Source organism: Gasterosteus aculeatus, chromosome 17 (assembly GCF_964276395.1).
Source record: "Gasterosteus aculeatus chromosome 17, fGasAcu3.hap1.1, whole genome shotgun sequence".
Classification (NCBI taxonomy): domain Eukaryota; kingdom Metazoa; phylum Chordata; class Actinopteri; order Perciformes; family Gasterosteidae; genus Gasterosteus; species Gasterosteus aculeatus.
This window is the reverse complement of record NC_135705.1, coordinates 18,652,133-18,674,139: the sequence shown is the minus strand read 5'-3', so window position 1 is coordinate 18,674,139 and position 22,007 is coordinate 18,652,133. Positions and strand designations below refer to the sequence as shown.

Here is a 22,007-nt window from a genome sequence, read left to right as displayed (position 1 = left end):
CTGTCTGGCAGCCGAGAAACACAACACGACTTAACGCGACTGCTTCTGAACAAACACCTGAATAATAGTTTAAATCTGTTACGGCGTTTTACATTTACACAGCACTTATTCGCCGGCATACATTGCGCTGTTTGGTAAACACTTTGAGCGATGGAAGAAGAGATTCTTTTATCTTCTTTACCGTACCCCTCATACCTGTGATCCAGACCCGGCTCTACGTCGAGTCATACGTTTACGTAGCTTCAGAATTCATATTTTTATGACTACAGACCTGAGCCTTGTCGGGTCCCTTTTGGCGCAATTGGTGTTCTGTGTGAAAGTCTTCACAACAAAAACAATACACTTATCGACACCTTGCCTAGTGTCAATATTAATCATATTCCATTGTGATGGTGTTTTGGATGCAGCCGAGAGCTCATTCTCAGACATGGAAAAGTCCCTAAAAATACCGAGTGGAAATAATATAACAAGGAACATCACTAACTCCACCAACAGGACAATCCACCGATTGTTTACTGGCGGAATTACAACCCTGCCGGCTGCACACGTGCATTGTTTCCAATATTGTTGACAAAGGCCTCATTATGGCCGTGCAGAGATTTACACAGATCTAAGAGCTCGTTAATGAATTTGTTGTTGTTGCTATTTTCCTCGACTGAAGCGAAGCCGACAATAAATGGCGCAGCGTTTTAAATCCGCCTGCAATGTCTGGCGGCTCCCTCGCGTCCCGGACCTGCTGCCGGGCGATAAGAAACAGGCAAAGACGCGGGCTCGTCCGCGTCGACTTTGTGGCTCCGTCGGCGGGACGTCCGGGGGTTGGGACGCATCGACAGCTCGGTCAGGGCTCATTCCAACAGAGAAAAAAAAAGCAATTTACACTAAACCTCGGCTATGAGAATTAAGGAAGTCGGAGTCAATTGTTTTCAACCTGAGCGTTGCACAGTTCACATCGACTCCTGATCAAGCACCTTAGTGTGAATATAAATATGCTTCCTGTCTGTGACCGACCCGATGATGGGCAGAGATGAGCTCCCATGACCAGGTGACGTGATTGGGTAAATGGGGCGCCGATCTCACAGACGACCTCTGGGCAGAGTTGCAGTTTTTAAGATCCCCGATTTTGAGGTCTTCAATGAGCGTCTTTCGTGCAAGTCTTTTCGTTGTAATCGGCACCATTCAATTCTCATCTAATTTCATTTATCATGTAAAGCCCAAAGTTCGTTTGATTCAGGGTGTTGAAGGGCTTTATAATGTCAGTCTACAGTTACACAACCAGGCATGAAAATCCCTCACCTTTCGGCGAAATTCGCCGTTTTGAAACCAAAATAGGTGACCTACGTGAATCGTGTAGATTCGATGAGTTTTTTTGGAGGGGGGGGGGGTATTCATATTCAGTGAACTGCGAACAGGTGCGCGTGTCAGAAGGGAGCGCGAGATTCAGTGAATTGCGAACAGGGTGAGTGATGGTTTTAATATCTTCTGGTATATCCAAGTTAAGTTACCCAGGAGCTTTGTTGACATAGACTTAGCTAACGTTAGCTACAGCTTGATGAGTTGAGTCATTTAACACAGCAGGAGAGAACGCGACGTTGGCCAGCTAGCTAACGCTCCGTTGGAAAATGATAAGCTAACGCTACCGTTTTTGAGGAGGTAGATTTTGAAGTGAGGCGAATCATTGACATGAAGACACAGACACCACCACCCCCGTCAACGAATGACTCGAAGAAAAATTCAACAGAAAACATGCATATTTGTTTGACGACAACAGCCACCGCTCTGCTGAGGTGTGAAGTGTGCAACTATTGCAAATGTAAAGCCGTCGAAACTGGAATCAGCTCACTATTGTTTCATAAAGAGTCAGGAAATCACACAGAAAAACTTTCCTTTATTGTGTTTTATGGACAGTTTGCACATTTATGGTTCATCATTAGCAACAAGGATGATTCATCAGTCGTAAGAAAAACTCTCATAGTTGCATTATTTTAAAATAACAAATGAGCATGAATAAATAATGACGTGAATAAATGCGGTTGTTTATCTATTTTTCCTCCCAGTGACTGAACTTGCTGTATACATTATAAATCAATTCATCTATTAAAAACATATCCTAACTTTATAAAATATGGGGTCCAGTGTCTCCAAAAGCATCCTAGAGAAAAAAGTAAATCTTTGAAACCAGCCGTGAAATGTCACTATAACACAAGAAACATCATGAGGCTTTTCTCTAATAAAAATTGACATCAATCATCTAGAGGAAAACCTACAGAAGTGCACAAGAAAAGGTCGTTCTCTTGATGGCACACAAAGGGGGGAGAGGAGAGGGAGAGGGGGGGTATGAATCAGGCTGATTATGCTCTACAGAGCGTTCCCATACAAACATTCTACTTACATGCCTTTGTCACCTTTACATCAACACTGAGGCAGAACAGCGTGATCACATTTAATCAGAAGTAACACTTTATTTTACAGTCTGTGTAGCTTCTGTGTACTACATCCCCTGCATTAAGAATTAAAAAAAATGTAACGCAATGAATGGTATTCGAACTGACGTTGCTCCCGAAATATCCAGTGAATTAGACACGTTTCCGAACCATTTCGTTTAATTTAAATGCCAGGAGAAGAAGAGGGCTTCTAGGGGTTCAAAGTCTCACTCGTTCACACGTTCAAACCACAACTTGGGGACAGGTGGACGTTCCACCCCCAATACGTGTCTAATTTTGGTTGAAAGCTAAAAAAAAAAAGTTAACAGTATACTTGTTTTGGGGTTATTTAATGTTGTTCTATTTATTCTCATTTTTAAGGGAAATTTTAAGGAAATATAAAAATGCTGTACACACCTTTGTGAGTTTGGCGGCTAACTAAGCTAACGTTCAGTTAGCAGTGAAACTGTATTTTGTCCGCCCTTCTTCAGCGGATGGTTCTTCGAAGACATCTGATTTATATTTTAGCAGCAGTTAAACAACAAAAAATGTGCTTAGCAAAATAGTGCTCCTCCTGTTGTACACGTAGCAAACACAGATAATGGAGTAGAAGCGTGAGTTAGCATCTACAGTTAGCAATCACACCATGGATGTGTAAAGAGAGAGAGGATTTATTGGCCAAACCCTGTAAATACAACTTCTGTGTCCATCATTTTTTCCCATAGAACTACATTGGGGAAAAGATGTCTGTAGATTTTAACTTTCCAGTACAAACACTGTAATAGCCCTTATTTAAATGATTAGGTCCTACAAGTTGCAAAATACACAGAAAGCCAAATCCCCTGTTATCACTTTTAGCATAATGAATGCCCGTCCGCCCCGGCGGGACGGCTCCGACCGGCATGCTCATATATCGTGTCCGCTTGATCGGCTCACTGCTGTATGAGGCTGTAATAATTAGTATATTAGCTCTAATTTGTCAATTTTAGGATCTTATAATACAGCCATGGGCTGCATGCCGCAAAGCCTGATCCTAGTTATGCATCTGTGGGCATTCTGGTCTGAGTTTAGTTCATAAATATGACCAGTTGATTCATGTTTCTCATGAATACAACAGGGTCCTGCTTCAAGCATGCAAACTGCTCTTGTGGGTGAGGTTGACGGTTGTGAGCGCAGCACTATGGGCTCAATGATTGCGGAAGGTTCGGGTTATTATTCAATAGCCATATTTATTTCAAATAGTATGTATTTAACATGAACTTTATTTGCTTCAAGCCCCAGAATACATCGTTTATTGGAATGAAACGCTGTACCCAGTTCTCTTTATACGTCCATGTTTAATACCAGCTGCTAAGCAGAAATGAGCCTGCTGCCAGCTACGCGGCTAAAACAATTAAAAATACAACTAACTGATGTTTTTTGAATATCATGAATTTCAAATTCCTTTTCTATTTATGGGATCTTCCAAACACCTTTAAGCTGAATGAAGATGTATCTGCATCTGGAGGTAATCAAAAAAAGCATGTGGACTGACATGCCTTGAGAATTGTATAATATATTATATTCATTTGCAATAGACATATACATATTAATTTATTTTAGTAGTTTCAAATATATTTGAACTAGATTAACAAAAGGATTTTACAAACCTTAACTGAGGGTCCAACTACTACCTGCTTCTCAGTGTTCTTGGCCTCACAATCTTCACCAGCACACTAAAAAAACATGCTCAGTGTTAGTAAGTGAACCTTTAGTTCAAGCTTCTAAATTCGGAAATCAGAGCACAGCTGTTGCCTCCAAACTAGAAGCCAACGGCGCGAACGACGAGCGCAGTGCTGACCGAGCAGGCGGTGTTTGACGTTATTCCCGCCATGACACCGTCAGAGCGCAGTGCAGAGTGTCGGCCACCAGCGAACCGCTTCGGAGGCACGCGGGACGACTCTGCTGTGCAACAAGGAAAGGAAAACCTCGGGCTTCCACAGTCGTTCTCTGCTCCGGTAGACCTGTCTCCCCTGCATGTTGTTCGCTGATATATTAGTGCACGATTAAAGATTAATTCATCAAACGGCTGTTCCCGAGGTCAAGAATGAGCTTTCACACGGACAAAACTAAAAATAGATTTGCTTTGCTTAAAATGAAACTGAATATGTGATTGAATTTAATCTGAAATCAGAGGTAGCTAAATAAACATACTTACAAATAAGTAAGATGCAGAATTTATCACGGCAAATATATTGCATCTAATTTAAATATATTTTCTTTTCTCTCACAGTTGTTGGGAAAGAAATCTCATGAGCGAGTAACTACAACGCTAACAAATGTTAAATATCTATTTCTCTCCTTGGCTTTTATACTTTCTAATTTGCACATTGGGACTCCAGTCGTGGCTGAGAGGGGCTTTGTGACACAACTGCAAAGCGTCCACAGCACAGAAGGATTGTAGAATAAAGTGCACTGTAACCGATTCACACACAATCTCCCGAGTACAGCAGTTGTGCGCCGCGCAGCTTTCCTCCGTGCAGAGGGCTCAGGGCCCCTCGCGGGGTCATTCATCAAGGTTATTATCTTGGTATTAATAGCCTGGGGTGAATTAGGTCTTCTCCGCCGATGGAAACGATCTGGCAACTTGGGTGAGCGCTGTCTCGCTTCTTCTCCACTTCTCTGGGCCTCGAGCTCCATTCTGGGCATCAAGTCTCCTCAAGCTCGAGCTGCAGGAGAGGTGGCGAGTGTCATCAGAATATTGGAGCCCCCCCCCCCCTCGAATATTGTCTGCTTCACTAAATCATATTTCTCTCATAAATTCCAGGCAGATAAATGATCTCCTCTCCGTTAGGCGATACAATTTAAATAATTTGTGGTAATTAAGGCAGTCCTTCCATTTATAAACAAAACATTTAAACTCAGTAAATATGTTTGGATATAAAAAAAAAAATAATTTAAGAAAAGGAGTTGTCCCAAAAGGTTCTGCTCGCCCCACAGTTAAAACTTTTTTAACGTTTTGTTCTTCTCATCTCATTGGGGATAAAAAGTTCCTCTCCCGTCCATCGGATCATCTGAAATTCCTCGGCGTCCCTCTGGGCCTCGTTGAAGCCTGGCGTGTCTGGTTTTGTAGCAGAGAGAAACCTCGCTGTTGGGGGTTACACGTGCACGGACGGCACACTCTTGTTGAGGACCTGCGCCCTCATCACCTGGACGCTGGTCATGATCTTCTTCTGGTGGCCCATCAGTGTCACCCCGAGCCGCTGGATGTCCCTGCACGCCGCACACACATAGAAACGCACACAGAGAGTTGCAGCGATCCATTATCAGGTAGTCGCCATTGAAACCTCAGTAGCCAACAGAGAACAAGATAACAATAATAAAACGATACTAATGTTGCTCTGTAACTGCTGGATGAGCTACTTAAAAAGAGTTGTGGGAAGGATTTATTCGCTTCTAGTGGTGCGTCTGCAGATTGCAACCAACGTAATATCTCCTGACGTGAACGCTGTTTGAAACGGAAGCTAAGCTCTGGAGGGTTAATCTTACTTGTGACTGGAGCTCAATGAAAGATGCTCACTAGATGGAGCTGCGGGGGTTGAAAATAACAAAGGGAAATGCAAAAAAATGACAGTGGTCCAACTGATTGTCTGAGAAGACCATCCCCTCTGATCCCCCTCTGTCACCATCAGCACTTACCCTTGGTTCATGCTCACTACGTGTCCCAGAGTTTGGTAACCACCTGCTGCAAAGTGGTCCTTGTAGCGGCTCATCTTTATTGTGTCCAGCCAGTCGTTTACTGAGTTACAGCTACTGAAGTCGGGGATGGCTCTGTCCATCAGTGGAGGACTACTTAAACTGCGGGACACAATGAGAGAAAAAGAGACAAATGGACAGGGAGGGGAAGATTAGAGGGAGTCCGTAAATGAGAAAACGAGGCAAAAAGTGAGTAAGCGCGTAAGGGAAAGGGGGGGGCCTTTGAAACGTTCTAGTAGGTAGGGCAGAAAATCAATAGTGGTTAAAATGATGGAGAAGAGGTGGTGCTGGGGTTGCAGGATGGCTGCTTTGAGTAGATCCATTCAGGGAGGAATCCGGCTCTTCCTTTTCCTCACACCGACATACGGGCACGGCGCCACGCACCGCTAGCTCCCTGGGACCCCGGATCCAAACTGAACAATTTACTGGCCGCTCTACGGCCCGGGCGTCCTCTCAAACGTGCTCCCGGATTTGCCTGCGGATCGATGTCAATATGCGTCTATCAGGAACGAGCTTATTGGAAAACCAACGCGGCCGCTGGCTTCATTTACTGGAGGACTTTGAGGGAAACTTTTGGACTTTCAACTTTATCCCACCGCGCTCACGTTTGAAAGCAGCGGGATGAGATTGGATTCACCCCCCGGCTCCCACACCAGGGCGGCTACTCGGCAGTCCACCAGCCCGTCACCAGACACGACCAGGCGGATCATCTCCTTAGCCCCACGCAGGCGGCGTCCCGCATTGATTTTTGCAGCTTAATCCAATAATCACACAAACCACTATTTGACTAAATGTTGGAGCGAAACCACATCTGGCCAAATTGAACCGGGTGAGAAGGTGCGAACCTGCAGAGTGTGTCCATGGACTTGAGGTTCTCCGGGTTGCGGATGAGCTTGTCGAGAACGGTGACTATCTGGCAGAAGCGCGGCCTCTCGTTGCGGTCCTTCTGCCAGCAGTCCAGCATGAGCGTGTGCAGAGGGCCGGGGCAGCCCATGGGGGCGGGCAGCCTGTAGCCCTCCTCCACGGATTTGATCACCTGCACAGAAACAATAAGCACGAGGCTCCAGGGTCTGCGACAAGGGGACGGGTGGGGACGGGTGGGGGCGCAGGACGGCAAAACAAACAGTGCTCACGTCTCTGTTGGTGAGGTTCCAGTACGGTCGCTCTCCGTAGGACGTCACCTCCCACATGACCACGCCGTAGCTCCACACGTCGCTGGAGGAGGAGAACTTCCTGTAGGCGATGGCCTCGGGGGCCGTCCAGCGGATCGGAATTTTCCCGCCCTGTTGGGAGAATGAAGACAATTGGCCGTGGAGCTGCAGGCTTTCTGTGGTTATACATCTGACCAGTGATTTCAGAATAAAGGCTCAGTTTGGCTTTGTTCTGTATTCTCTTATTATTTTTAATAATTCCCAATAACAAGATCGAAGCCATCAAAGAATGCACCCAACAAAAAGTAGTCTCTGCATGAAGGCATGATATATTTTATCTTTTAATTCAAATATGTTTCCTTTATGCTGAGCTCCATTATTGTCCAAAAACATTTAAAAAAAGTAAATGAGCCCCATTGCTGCAGTGGTTGACATGTTTCCATCAAAATAAACTATGAAAATGACTGAGCTTCTCAAATAAAACCGTGAAACTGTCTGTGAAACTGTCTTAAGTGAACTTATGTTACTGACAGTGTGATGTAAGAACACATTTAAAAGGGATTTAACCCATACTTCATACTATTATAAATTAGCTATGAAATAAGGCAACGTTGTAAAAATGGCTACTTCTTCTTCTCTCCTGCAGCTAAATGATTAACAGGGAGGCATGACAAGAATAAACTTGCAGATCTTAGCAAGTATATGAACTACTTACACCATACTCTTGATATAAAAGTGACACTTAATTAGGTCGCGGATGGACGTGTCGCTTCTTAAACAAACAAAGTGCTCTCAGTGGGTTATTTTAAACATTTGAAGGTTACTCTCAAGACGCAGCCCATTACACACACACACACACACACACACACACACACACACACACACACACACACACACACACACACACACACACACACACACACACGACTGACATCCTGCTGAACCATAAAAACCTCAACACGACTAGAATCCTGCAACCTTCTCAACACAAGCGCCTTCTTCTTCAAAGTGACTTTGCTGCCAGATTCCATACAGTGAGCCGCTGTTTATTCAGTAACGAGAACCCTGTTTATCATGAGCCATTATCAGCCATTAATTTCCACATGACGCTGCAGCGTCTGTAATGCGATCATTAACAATTCTTTCGCCTACGGCGGTGCGCGTCTCTGTGAGTGATGCTGCCTGCAATCACCTCGCTTCCTGCAATCTGATCGCTGTGCTTTAACAGACTGTAACAGACAAACGTGTCAAATGCTGATTTCCATCGGCGGCGAGCTGATAGCATCACGCACGCGGAAGGAGCTCGGGCTTTGTGTTATCTCATGGAGAAGACTTAATACACTCGTGCTCACTGGGCTGCGGGTTTGATATTGGACTGCTCTCTACACGAGCACCTACAGGGTTGGTTTGACTTTTCTCTCAGTTCTTGAGACTTTGCGTTAACGCCCGTCTTGATGCTTCCTCTCAAAGAGCCGTGCGAGTGTGCGTGTGTGCGCGCTGCGTCGGTGCTTGCCTCAATGTGAAAACTCACACTGGTGGTGTATGCAGCGTCCGGGTCGTCCTCCAGCACCCGGGAGAGGCCAAAGTCCGACACCTTACACACCAGGTTGCTGTTGACCAAGATGTTGCGGGCAGCCAGGTCTCTGTGGATGTAGCCCAGGTCAGACAGGTAGGTCATGCCGGCCGCGATGCCTCGCAGCAAACCCACCAGCTGGATGATGGTGAACTGGCCGTCGTGCCTCTAGTGGGAGCGGGACAAGCGAAAGAGAAGAATCAGCAGGGAGGAGGGAGGGGAGAGAGTTTTAATGGCAGATCACCAAAAAACAAGTGACGATAGAGCAACGGAACGGACGAGGAGAGTGATAATAGAGGAGATTTTAATCAAGATAGAGAGGAGAGTACAGATAAGAGAAAAAAACATGACAGGGATTTGCTTTTTAAGTATTAATCCACAGTATCTTCATATAAGCAAACGCTGGCAATGTTTGACATTGTCAACGTGACACAATGTTACATCAACTCGTATCTTGTTAAAGAAAACTTTCACATTTGCCGCTGTAAACCACTCGTGCCGAGCAGCAATGATTCTCTGATGAATAGCGAGTGATATGAAAGGGAAGGGACGTCGCTATCCCATGAAAAGCATGCGTCCCCGATACATTCTCCTCGGTGTGTTGAGAAACATTCTCCAACACTCATAGCACCTTTTGGAAATCCATCAGGAACAAATCTGCTACGCTTGATTTAGAGCTGTGACGGTTGCTAAGACGCTTTGCTTTCACCGGACTATGAGCTGTGTACTTTTTATAGCTACACAGCGAAGGAAGGAAGATGGCCATTTAGTGAAAACCAGAAGAATCCCTTAATAATGAGACACAAAGCAAACCGGAACCTTTACTGCTTCAATACCAACCCTGAGGAAAGAGTCCAGGGAGCCGTTCTCCATGTACTCTGTGATGATCATCGCCGGTTTGCCTGAGGGAACAAAACAGGAACCTTCAGGACTCCTTCCTACGTTAAAGCAGCCCGGCCTCATTCCCAGGTCCTCAATTAGCGTCGCTTTGCCACGCAGGTTGACGCACAGCGCATCCTTTACCTTCTGTTAGCATCCAACACATAACTCTCGCCTGGGAGACCACTGTTTACCCCACATTTACAATGACTTTGTAAAAAACTTGTTTAAATAGTCCATCATTTGTCTTCTGTAGAGTTGGCCATCTCACCATGGGAGCTCTATGGGTAATGAGTCGCTTTTGGGCCGAGCCTCAAGAAGCCCTTTGAGGAACATTTGCCTGACCGGTTGGGAATGAGACGGGTTAGATAAACTACATAGCTGCAGGATATTTAACAATTTGACGTACTTCTTTAAATTGGCATTCAACACTGGTCACCATGCATGTTCAGAAGACTGATATTCCTACAAATTGTAGATGTGAATACTATTTCAGAGAGAAAGTCAAATTCTTCCCCCCAAGTCCACCTCAGCATAACTATGGGCTGACTTCCAGTCAAATTATGAGTCAGAAGAAGAGTTCTAACTGAGGGAGCAAACTTGGCTTGGTGAAGCTTATGTAGCCTAACACGTATTTTCAGAATTATTTTTCATGCTCACAGTCATAACTCAATAATCCGGCAAACATTTTTGTCAACACTAATTACAAGTTTTGTTGGTAGCGTACTCTGAGTTACCACTCCCTCCAGGCGAATGACGTTGGGGTGGTCGAATTGGGCCATGATGGACGCCTCTGCCAGGAAGTCCCTCTTCTGCTTCTCTGTGTATCCCGCCTTCAGCGTCTTCAGGGCCACGGGGATGTCTCGCTTACCCGGGAGTCTCATGCGTCCATAGCACACCTCCCCGAACTCCCCTAATCACAGAAACAACAAAGCATTTCAATTCTGCACTAATCCACTCATGTACGCAACCCCCTCCGAACACACACACACACACACACACACACACACACACACACAAGTAATTATTGCAAATTGTCTGCATTAGAAAGGAGAAATCCACATGCATGTGCAAAAGTAGAAGTAATTTGATCCTCCCTCAGCCTCTTTTCAAACTTTGAAAGCGTGATTGCTTGTTTGTCTTCTCTTCATGTCTGCAGGACATCCAGCAGCGCAATGTGTTGAGGAGCCGACACGGTGTTAGTATTCCCCTCCCGCCGGAGGAGCGGTGATTGACAGCTCCACGCAACGCTCTGATTCCGCTCTGCCATCCTCCCCTCGGCTGCACACCGCAGCCTTTACACTGGCCAATGATTTTAAGTTAGCCCCGGCCAATGATTCCAGCTCTGTGTGTGTGTGTGTGTGTCTGTGTGTGTTCACATGCGTTCCACCTTTTTTTTTCTCCCCCTTTTACCTGAGCCAATGATTTTCTCTATTTTGATCCTGGAAGCTTCAATTTCTCGGGCAAACTCGTGGACCGCCTGGCAGGGGTCCTCGTACGTGTGTGGATCGATGTAGAACCTCGCGTCGGGGAACGACACTAAGATAAACAACATTAGCATTTGGTCACATATCGGAGAATGCGAGACAGCCGGCTCACAGAAAGTAGAGGAGAGAGAGAGAATAAACAGTGCATGGTCATGTGATCACTGGGCGAGTTATGAAAGATGCTCGAAGGATGAACTTTATTACATGCAGTGTGATCAATATCTGCGCTTGGTGGTTATAATTGAGGAGTGAAGCAAAACGTACCGTGACCGTTCTGGTAGTGCATCTTCTCCTCATCAGAGTCCTGGAAGGCTTTGCTGTAGCCACAGTGTCTACACAAACCACACACACACGCACACACACGCACACACACGTGCACATAAACATACAGTGACATGAATACAGGACAGTAGTGAATCATTTGTTCATTCAAACCAAGCTCATAATTAATAAATCAATAGTTGCTCATGATGAATTATTAACTTCAACACTGCTATTCATCACTGATAGTGAGTTATTCAACCTGTTCTCTCTGATAATAAGGGTTTCCACCTGCAACAAGGTGGAACCCAGCGTTCTAATTATTTCCACCATGAGGTTCCAGTTCGTATAAAAAGACCTAAAGGTGTGTTTTCATGTGTCCAAATTTAAATAATTAACAGTGAATATTACTGCTACAAAGGAAGAGCGGACACATCTCGGGAGCATTTGGGAAATGCCTTGTTTACACACATGGGCTGTTTTGGGGAACAAAAAGACGACAAAAAGACTTTTGTGTTGAAAGGAGGGACCAACACGACAGATGATCAGCCTCATGGACTAAATGTAGCACAGCACAGTGTGTATTTTGGACACTATGGGCCGTGAAAGGAGCCCGGGTGGCTTCTGCCTTCGTGTCGGTGCTGTTTTTGTCTAATCAGTTTAACAGTAGGTTCGCTCAGCTCCCTCGTTCACAGCATATTCATTTAAACGTTTTAAACGTTAGACTCCACCAGTCACGATCAGTGAGGCTTTCCTTTTCTTATCCCCTGTCTTAGCTGCATTAAATACGTTGGACTTTGCATTCAAGACAGCGCGCTCTTGCCTAGAAAACACCTTTGAATCCGCCGAACAATTCTTCCCCCCTTTAACAGAATGGGAGTGAAAAGCTTAATATGCATTGAAGTACGAATTAATTAAGTAAATTGGGATTCATTATTCAATGCAATATTCCAGAGATGTAATTTTAAACCATCAAAAAAAAAGTGAGGATGGGCGGGCTGGATGGGATAAGTGAGAACGAATGGTTTGCAAGCTATGAATCAACATAATTAAATACACTACGAGGTGGAAATTACAACTGAGCAAATTAGCTAAACAAGGAGATTGAGGAGATAAATCAAATAAACATTTTAGCACGATAAGGCTGTCTAAAGGTGTTTTAGCTTCTCAAACGCAGACTTCAAGGAGATCCGCCCCTGTTTTTGGCGAATAACTGATTATAACCTCACTTTCTTTTGACCTTGCAGCCATTAGCACAAGCAGGGAGAAACACACTGGGCCTTTAAACACAAGCAACGTTTACACAAAGAGAGATACGTAGCGTAAGAAAGTGTTCCACACACAGCAGCGATGGGTAGTGTGGTAAAGTGTAGCCTTGCCGTTTCCTGCAGATGAAGATGGCCATGAAGGTGACCAGGCCGGACACCAGGGCCATGCAGATCCAGATGATGGTCATGGTGTTGTAGCGCAGAGGAGCTGGAAACACACAGACTCGTGGCTTCAGTTTAAAGTTTACACACACTGTCGCACGCAGCGGCAAACACAGGCCGGCAGGTCGAGTGTTCATGGTCAAACGAGATAGAATAGAATAGAAATAGAAATTTGTGCATGGCATCTTAGCGTCTTTGCACAGCCTTTGCAGTATTCAGGCGCTCATGTTCCCCGTGCTACTGGGATCCTGATTGGTTCGGGGTCCTTTGCCCCGACCAATGGGCTCTCCTGACCCTCCAAGCAGAGCAGTGGGATTCGTAATTATGCGGTGATGATATGATAAGAAGTCAGGATCGACCAAAACAGCTGGAATTCAATTCATCCGTAAAAAACCTTTAACATTTAACCTTTATCTAACTAGCAGATGGAGAAACATTTTACAAGTGAGAGCTGCAGCCTGATGTTGACAGAGCAAAGGAAAAAGGGTCGGGGGAAATGAGTATGTTCCATCCTCTGGGGACTACGAACTACTGTACAAAATTCCACGGCCCCTTCGTGTGAAAAGATATTACAGTCTGGATGAAATACTTTGCCATCCACAGAAGCTTCAGATAAACACGGTTAATATTAAAGACTGACTACACGGATTGGACACACCTAATGTGGTTTTCATGAATTCATATTCTTAAAAGACTTATTGATTTCCCAGCGTGTATGGTAGCGGGGGGGGGGGGGGGGGGGGGCACGTACAGTCTTCTTGTTTTCAGAGTCCGTATCAGGAGGACCAGTCTGGGTCCAGTGAGCAGCAGAATGAAGGAAGACCATTAGTCAGTGCACCAGGCAGGAGGTCCAGCTTGGCAGACCTAGAGTCCGCTCCGCAGGTTCTCTGCCAAATCCCCGACGAGGAAAGAAAAATGTTTGACTAAAAGTTGTTTAACTCTCAGCGTTGCACAGGCCTCAGGTAGACAGCTCCCCCCCCCCCCTCGGTGCCGTGCACAGCTGTTTGTAGCAGCGATGGGCTGCAATCTGGCTGACAGGGGGGACCCTCTAACAACGCTCAGATCAATAGAACAGTGAGATGACCCGGGGGCCGGCTATCAGCCCCGCTGACACTTTAGCTTAGAACCATGCTGTGCAGGCCGGCCAGTCTTTCATCACAACAGACTTTCCTTACGGGACTCTTTCCAACGGCGTTGAACAACATTCGGCCGCTAAAGGGTCCCGTGGCTCTGGGTGGGCGGCGGGCTTCCTGCCACATTTCTGTGATACGATGTTTTTTGGGTTTCTTCCCGACACACACAAACACGTACGCACCTGCTTTGCCCGTCTGGATCTCCACATTCTGGCTGAAGCGTCCGCAGCCCGCCGACGTCCTGGCTCGGACTTGGAAGATGTACTTAGTGCCGGGCTTCAGCCCGGAGACCCGGGCGCTGGTATTTCTGGACTTCAGAGTGGAGTAACTGTGCGCTTCATTGTCCTGTAACAGAAACCATTTTCAGGTTACAATAACACATGAAATGTGCCTGATGCTTCATACAGTTTCTTTTGGTTAAACCTAAACCTGAAACAAGACTTTTCCCTGGTAAGAATAAAAGGAGTTTTGACTGGGTCTTTGACAACGACGCGCTCGTGATGACCACTGCACTACTTTTTCCCACCTTACAATACCTGCAGGAGGGTCTTTGTGTTAACATGCTTTTAATGAATTTATTCTACCTACGGCAGTTATGGGAGCTTGTTTGAAAATGTAATTAGTACCGTGGTGGAGATGGTCAGGTCACGCTGAATCTGCCAATTCTGGTTTTTTTTAACTAGATTTCATAAGCTGTTTTCCGTTGCGTAAATTAATGCAACCTTGTCTGCCACTCAAATGTAACTGGAAGGTAATTACTTTACCGACTCAGATAGTTAATTTATGCTTAAACGTGAAATCCCAACACACTCATAGTTGTGATGACCTGATCAACAATAAAGTTCATCGTTATGTATCATCGTGGTTCATCCTGCAGTAGCATCTTTATGGAAAGTAATACGCGTATAGCAATAATAAGGAGGCGCAAGGTGCATCCAAACAGCAGAACGAGTGATTCGTTCACGTGTCCTCTGAAAAGGATAAGAGCCTAATTAAGAAGAAGAGCCTGGTGCGGGGAGAAGGTTTTTTTGTCTTCATTATCGTCCTCTGTGTGCGCTTCAGTTGCAGCGGCCGCCACCCTCGCTGTGACTCACTGTTCTCTAAGTTCAGCCGTATAGAAACCTTAAGAAAGCTCATGCTGACTTGTCATCTTAAAATCCCCCCCACCCCTCCGGCGTCTCAACCCCCCCGAGCGAGGCCAGATTAAGACTCCAGCACAAGAGACGAGCTAATCCTCCATCACTCCCTCAGCACCGTCCTACTTGTTTGGCTATGAGACCGTCTGCTTCCAGGCTGCTCCCTTAGCTCATTCCTATCATCACGCACTTGCCCTAAACACAGTCACACGCACGCACACACGCACACACACACACACGCACACAAGCATGTTAGCGCTCACGGCAATTAGGCCCGTGGCTTACGCGCCGCCAGCCGCTTTCTGTCCCCGTCACGTTCACTGGGGTGGAATCCACGCTGTCCCATCCGCCTCTCTCGACCCTCATTTCCTTTCAATTAGCTGAGCCGCCAGCAGCACTTTTTATTTTGGGGATTAAGTTAACCAGTCTATCAAACCACTGCGCCGCATCCATCCAAGATTTTCCCAGTTCAGTTGCAACCCTTTCAGACAATAAGCTTGTGATCAGATGTCACTTCTCCTATAAACTGTCGTATAAACTATTTAAACTGTCTGAATTCATTCTCCTTGACTTGCTGCGGTACCTTCTCGTAGTACTTGATGTCGTACTCCAGGATGACTCCGTTGGGCTGGTTGGGCTCGTGCCACAGCAGGATCACGCTGTTCTGGCTCGTATTCTCCTGCCGGATCGCCATCACTTCAGAAGGGGCTGCAGAGGAAACAAGGAAGATTATCCCCTCATTTATTCTATACTGAGGTGGCATTAAGACATAGTTGTTGTTGTTGTTGTTGTTGATTTCTCGGATCTGAGTTTTAGAGGCCTTGTTTATTGTGTTCCATTTAACACAGCCATTTTTCTCAAGGCAGTTTCACATTTTAAAAGCAAAAACAAAGTTAACAAATTGTCAACCAATCAAGGAAGAAGGTTTTTTGTAGCAACATTAATGTCAATGCAGATAAAGTTGATGTTGTTTTTTGTGTTGCGCTAAAGTACTTTGCGCTGTTTATTGACTGACAGGTTTACTATTCCTTACAGAAACGCCGCGTTCCCCGACCTGTTTTACATTATCAGCAAAAAAATAGTTGTTGAGGCAGCAGTGAGAGCGAGACAGCATGAGGAGCAGCCAAAGATATATGTGAGATAAAGGGCCAAACCACAATGATGGGGCTGTGTAACCAACGTGCCCCAAGTGTGCAGTTTCTTTAGCTTTCATGCATGTTCTTTTGGATAATTGACCATGAATAACTCGGGGTCCGATTTAAAACCAGGACATTACAGCTAAGAGGTGAGAACTTGAGCCATGTGAGCCATCCTGGATTCATCATTCACGATACCAGCTGGGCTGCCAAATGTTTCACATTGACCGACTTTTGTTTAAAATAACTTTTGGATATGAAAGTGAATCATAAGGTCAGAAAAAGCACAAAACCACAGATGCCTCCAAGACGTAATATGCTGTCCCATGGTTATTTCTTGGGATTGTGTTGTCCTGAACAAAGAGAGTTAACAATAGTGTTGCTACTCTATAATTAATACTAATTATTCAAAAAATATAAATATAAAAACGGTGTATTCTTAATTTCCATCAGGCTTGTATGGACCAATTGATCTCAACAGATTAACATCCATCTTGGTGGACGAGCCCAATGTAAATTTCAAGATTTTTTTGGTTTTATTTTCCAACTAAACCATTTGGAACACCATGGATCCCGCTCAGCCGGTGTCTCTGTGGTGCTGAGGCTTTAAAAGCATCCTCTCCATTTGGCGGCTGGAGAAACACACTGTTCTGTAACGTAATGCAAGATAGATTACAGAGCCTTCTCCTTTTATCCCTCTGTGGCCACCAGGGAGGGAGAACATTGCTGCGGTGGAGAGGTCACCATCCCTCTGATCACAAGGCTCTACACAGTGGGAACACGACAAAGGGTCCTTACTTTCTCCAACCCTTCCTCATTGCCAATCCAGACGCCTGGTCGCGACCCTTTGACCTCACTTTTGTTTTGGCTAAATATCATGGTTGGGTAAAGTAATTGTGTCTTTGGTGGGATGGTTCCCCAACTCTATATTACACATAGTGGAAACATAACATTTTTTCCCCCAGATCTATACTCTTAATACGACATGGGCTATTGTTGAAACTCGTTAAAGGGAACACAGCAGAAGAAGATTGGTCTCTTGGGAAATGAGTTGCTGACAACATGAAATCTTTTCAAAGTACAGTAATGGCGTTAAAAGAACTGTGGAACGACCCTGGGAACACTGACACCCTTCCTGGGAGAGCTCTTGCAGTTGGGCTTTACCTGCAAAAAGATCTGGTGAAAAGTACAAAACCTCCCACACGGCATCCTTTGACCCAGGAGAAGCAGCTGGGAAACACCTGCTCATCCTGGCAAATCTTTAGTTCTACACTGTCAGCAGGAAGCATCCAACGGACTCGCCAGTGATGCTTTCGATCAGCAAAGGGAGATGATCAAATGTGTGTAGTTTTGTTTTTAAAATGATATTAACAATTACACAACAGTTTCTAAAATACACGCTTTCTATAGTGATTACTCATTACGTGTAAGGTTTAGTCGTTGTATTAACAATAACATTGTAACAACAACATTCATTAATCGCAATAAATCGTAAATAATAACAATTAATGAATTTCAAAATCTATTAATCAGCTCGGTTTCAGAGTCAAAGATATATTTTTAAATCCTGTTACAAGGATACAAGCAGCGCAGCAAAAGTCGAGAGCAGCAACACACAAACGTTGTCAGAAAAGTGCAGGAGAAGAATCCCCTCAAATATATTACAGATGTCCGGATGTTCTGAGAACCAGACAGGTGTAAAAGGGCCGATCGAACGTCTTGTTCAAAGACATGGACATTTCACGTGATCAATTGTGGTGCTTCTACAAGCTTTGCACTTTTACTCGACCTTTCCCTAATCCAAATCATCTTTTCACACAATCGATTTCGCTCTCGTTGCATCGTGATACTTTTTCACAGTCAGTGTGTTTACACGATGGTATAATTGGAATCTCTGCTTAGTCGGACTGTGCTCTCTTTCGGGGGGAGGTGCTCTTATCCCAATATACATGGCTGTGAATAAATCGAATCATTGGCCGAAAGCATATCGTCATATCCGATACGATAGGTTACATCCCTCTACTATGTGCATGATGTTAATAGGAGCACAGCGGATGCGAATGGCGCTATCGGCTGATTTGATAACGGAGAGAAGAGACGCAAAGAGTCCAGTTCCTCATCCGATTCACCGTTACATGCCGCCATAGTCGAACGATCAACTGGATCGGATGGAGTTATCCAGGCGTGTTAGTCGGATCGTAGTCGGCCCGCACGTAGTCGGACAAAGGTGTTTACATGAAACGAATCATTCGTTTTCAGTCCGACTGAGCCAGTTATTCAAATCCATGTAACCACGCTGAGTGTACAAGCACAACGGCATTTTGTTAATATAATATATCTTAAGGTTTGAGGCGCTCCCGTCCCCAAGCAGCAGTTTCTCTCCTTCCTGATGACACAAAAGAGGCTGGATGTCTTCTTGTGCGGTTTCCTCACAAAGCCCACTCCGCCTTTGTTGCGTTTTGTTCCATGGACCGGCCCAATGGAGGGAGGCTTCTTCTGTCAACAAGGACGTACGAACTTGCCACATGCAGGAGGACACACAAGCTTGTGTGTGATTTTGTCTGCACCGTGGGGGATTACCAAAGTTTCTCCTCATGAAAGAGCCCCTGACTTCTGTGGCATGAGCCTTGTCCAGCCACCGTGTCCACCTCAAGAGAGGAGGAAGCAGGAGTCTGGCGAGCGGGGCCAGAAGAGAGAGGCTACGCGGGGATTTCCCGGAGGATCTAAAAAAGCCATCCAAGAGGTTTGTGAAGGTCCGCGGAAGGACAACAGGGCGAGATGGCAGAACTTCTAACGGAGTCCAAATGCTCTGAGGAGCATTCGCAGCTAGGAAATGTCAAGAACACCGAGGAGGAGATCGAGGCCAAGGGAACCGAGTACAGATGAATGAGTTCTTGCGCTTTGTGAAATGACGTTCACAAAGCGATGTTCATGTCGGTCGTATGGAAGTTAAGTTACGTTTTGAGAGCGGTTGTGTAAACAGGTCTTAAGTTACTGTTAAAAGACTAAACTAAATTGAATGAAATCAGAACAGATGGAAGTTATTAATGGAAAAACATTTCTATGAGTTTCCAATGATTGCCAATCCATTTGCTGATCTCTGGCAACTGTGTAGAATAATAATTCAAAATCTTCAGAAAGTAAACACACGGTGCTTTTGCTTTTTAATGTAGTGAAGTGGGGGTTCACTTTTACACTGTTTCTTGGCTTCTTTATCTTTTTAAGATTTCTTTCACACCTGAATCACTTTAACAGCCTGGCTGCATCCTCCAAATGCACAATTCAAACAATTCGGCCAGTGTTTTGTTTTGTTGTTTGCTCAAAACTTAGATCTTGATTCAGGAAGTTTTGGTGACACTCTGAGTGACACTTTGGGCTCTATGAAGGCGGGACATAGCAAAGAGCCTGTTGTAGCTCGACGGCGGGCAGCATACGTTTGGGGCTCCATATGACACAGATACCTGCTGCCCTCCTAAACAACCAAGAGCTCCCCAAAACTCCAATTTCCAACATGACTTGGTTGCAAAGTTGAACCATATTATGCGAACGAGACCCCTGAAGTTGCCCCAATAATAACATTTAAACGTTTTAACTTAACGGAAAGGGCCCTCAGGCCGCAGAGGGAGGTCGACAGAATGGAGCAGTGACCCAGACCGGCAACGGATGGACAAACTGCTGAGTCGGGAGACAGGTCTGCCGCTGTTTGACGCTTTCCTGAATCCCAAAACAGAGGCCTGGTGTGTGTGTGCGATGCTGTCTGGTGTAGAGCAAAGCATTTATTTTAAAGTTTCTTTTTAAGATGTAATTGAATACAGCTTTCTTGGTTTGATCAAAAGAAACGTGGCTTCTAAGAACATTGTATGGCTTTGCAAGTAGCAAAGCCCGGCCGTTGCAACAACTGAAATTCTATTATCTTGAAGATAAAATTGTTGGAACAGCAGAGTCTGTCTTTGGAGTCTTTTTTTTTTGTTCAACAATGCGCTTGAACTCGCTATACTTTTGAGTTATTGGAAATGTTTGGCTCACACAAGCAGGTACAATGATTACAATCCTAAGCACAATGGCTCCTTAATGCACAGGTTTTTTGAAAGGCTAAATGCCAAAAAATATGGATTGAAGAAAAATATTTTGTGGGATGAAACATTTTTATGTGAAACTGAGCGGATAGAGCTGCTTTGAGAGGCGCTTCCCTCCCTTTAACCGATATGTCACCGCTGCAATGGTTCAACACCCTGCAAATAGTCAACAGAGTTCCCAACTGGTGAGTAAACACAACGTGAAACTCGTCAAAACAAGACTACATGTCACACATGATTTATGAGAATACATTTGGAATCTTGTTTCTGGGCACTTACTCAACGTAATTCCATTATTAACCTGCTTGGTTTAAGCTGCTGAGGAAAGTGGTCTCTAACTATCTGCTGTTGGGGGGCTGTTTCCCAGGTAGAAACAACAGTCGCACAACGGGCAGTGGATGCACATTGCATGAAGTGTTGTTGCCATAAAAGGCCAGTGCGCCTCCAAGATGAGAAACCGGCGCTGCTGCGAACCCTACCTGCCTGGTTCGTTGTGATGTTGACCAGGGCGTAAGGCGACGGCTCCATGCTCAGGTGCGTCACCGCGTTCATGGCGAGGAGACGGAAGGAGTAGTTGGTGTGAGCCACCAGGTTGAGCACCGTCACCCGGGGCTCCGTCAGCCCGCTCTGACGTGGAACGAACCGAACCGCCGCGCTTCCCAAGCGCTCCACCATCCCCCCGACGCCGGCACCGGCCCCTCCGCCCGCCTTCCCGATGCCGGCGCCGCCCGGGGAGGACGCGCAGTCCTCGCAGGCCCCTCCGTCCCCCGAGCATTTCTGACACAGCACGCTGTACTTCAGGTCGCTCCGGCCTCCGGTGTCCAGAGGCAGGTCCCACTCTAGATTGACGGACGTCCCGTTGACCGAGGAGATGGCGTTTACCGGAGCAGAGGGAGGGCCTGGAGGAAAAAAAAAAAACCCCCCCCACAAAGTTCGAGTTTATTGCCGGCTCGATCTAGAAGAGGTGAACGGTGTTCTTGGGCGTAGGCACGTCCTCTGGGATCAGGTGGTCAGCGTGTGTTTGAGCTTACGGGAGCACGGGGCCGCTGACGGGTCGTCTGCCGTTCGGTAGTACCTGGAGTCACACGGACAGGAGAGGGCGGCTCTGGTCTCCGAGTGGCTGTGCTGAGGACATTTACCGCACAGGCCGTCGCCCGCCACCGGCTTATAGAATCCCACCTCACAGGCTGCAGGGAGAGAGAATAAACAGAGTAAAGGAGAGCGTGGATCGCCCCCCCCCCCCCTTATAGGAAACCGCGCCGGCAACGTCTTCAAAACCATGTCATCTCCTCCAAAGCAATCATTTTAAGGACATAACACCCCCCCCCCCTCTCTATGTATAATTACAGGCCTTGTAACCGTAGAGACCGCGGAGCAGGGGAGATGAAAGTCGTATTTCTTTCAGCTCAGATTTGGGCTGAAAAGGCTGCGCACTGTTGATACTCCCAGTGAGACCCCCCCCCCCCCCCTTCAGAACCCAGACCGCGTTCCAGCCCTCATTCAGCCCCTCTGATACGTATTCACTTTTAACTCTGCACTGATTAATAATGTACGGGCGCTCTGATAAATATATTCTCTTTCCAGGCGGTT

The 22,007-nt window shown here is 45.8% G+C and overlaps 1 protein-coding gene across 4 annotated transcripts in view; it reads right to left on the bottom strand.

The window, feature by feature from the left end:
• Positions 1-1,865: 1,865 nt before the first annotated feature.
• Positions 1,866-22,007, bottom strand: part of epha8 (eph receptor A8) — a 67,199-nt gene continuing 47,057 nt past the window's right edge. Inside the window, exons 7-20 of one of the 4 annotated variants that reach the window (XM_040204056.2) lie at positions 21,449-21,604; positions 20,897-21,316; positions 15,789-15,913; positions 14,252-14,414; positions 12,850-12,982; positions 11,510-11,577; positions 11,172-11,297; positions 10,486-10,671; positions 9,720-9,781; positions 8,820-9,047; positions 7,289-7,438; positions 7,001-7,191; positions 6,099-6,257; positions 1,866-5,672 (exon numbers count right to left, since the gene is read on the bottom strand). In XM_040204056.2, coding sequence (XP_040059990.1) covers positions 5,558-5,672; positions 6,099-6,257; positions 7,001-7,191; positions 7,289-7,438; positions 8,820-9,047; positions 9,720-9,781; positions 10,486-10,671; positions 11,172-11,297; positions 11,510-11,577; positions 12,850-12,982; positions 14,252-14,414; positions 15,789-15,913; positions 20,897-21,316; positions 21,449-21,604 — 2,282 coding nt within the window. In that variant the 3' untranslated portion in view covers positions 1,866-5,557. The remainder of the gene's footprint in view (positions 5,673-6,098; positions 6,258-7,000; positions 7,192-7,288; positions 7,439-8,819; positions 9,048-9,719; positions 9,782-10,485; positions 10,672-11,171; positions 11,298-11,509; positions 11,578-12,849; positions 12,983-14,251; positions 14,415-15,788; positions 15,914-20,896; positions 21,317-21,448; positions 21,605-22,007) is intronic. The other 3 variants (XM_040204059.2, XM_040204060.2, XM_040204061.2) reach the window with 3 other exon arrangements.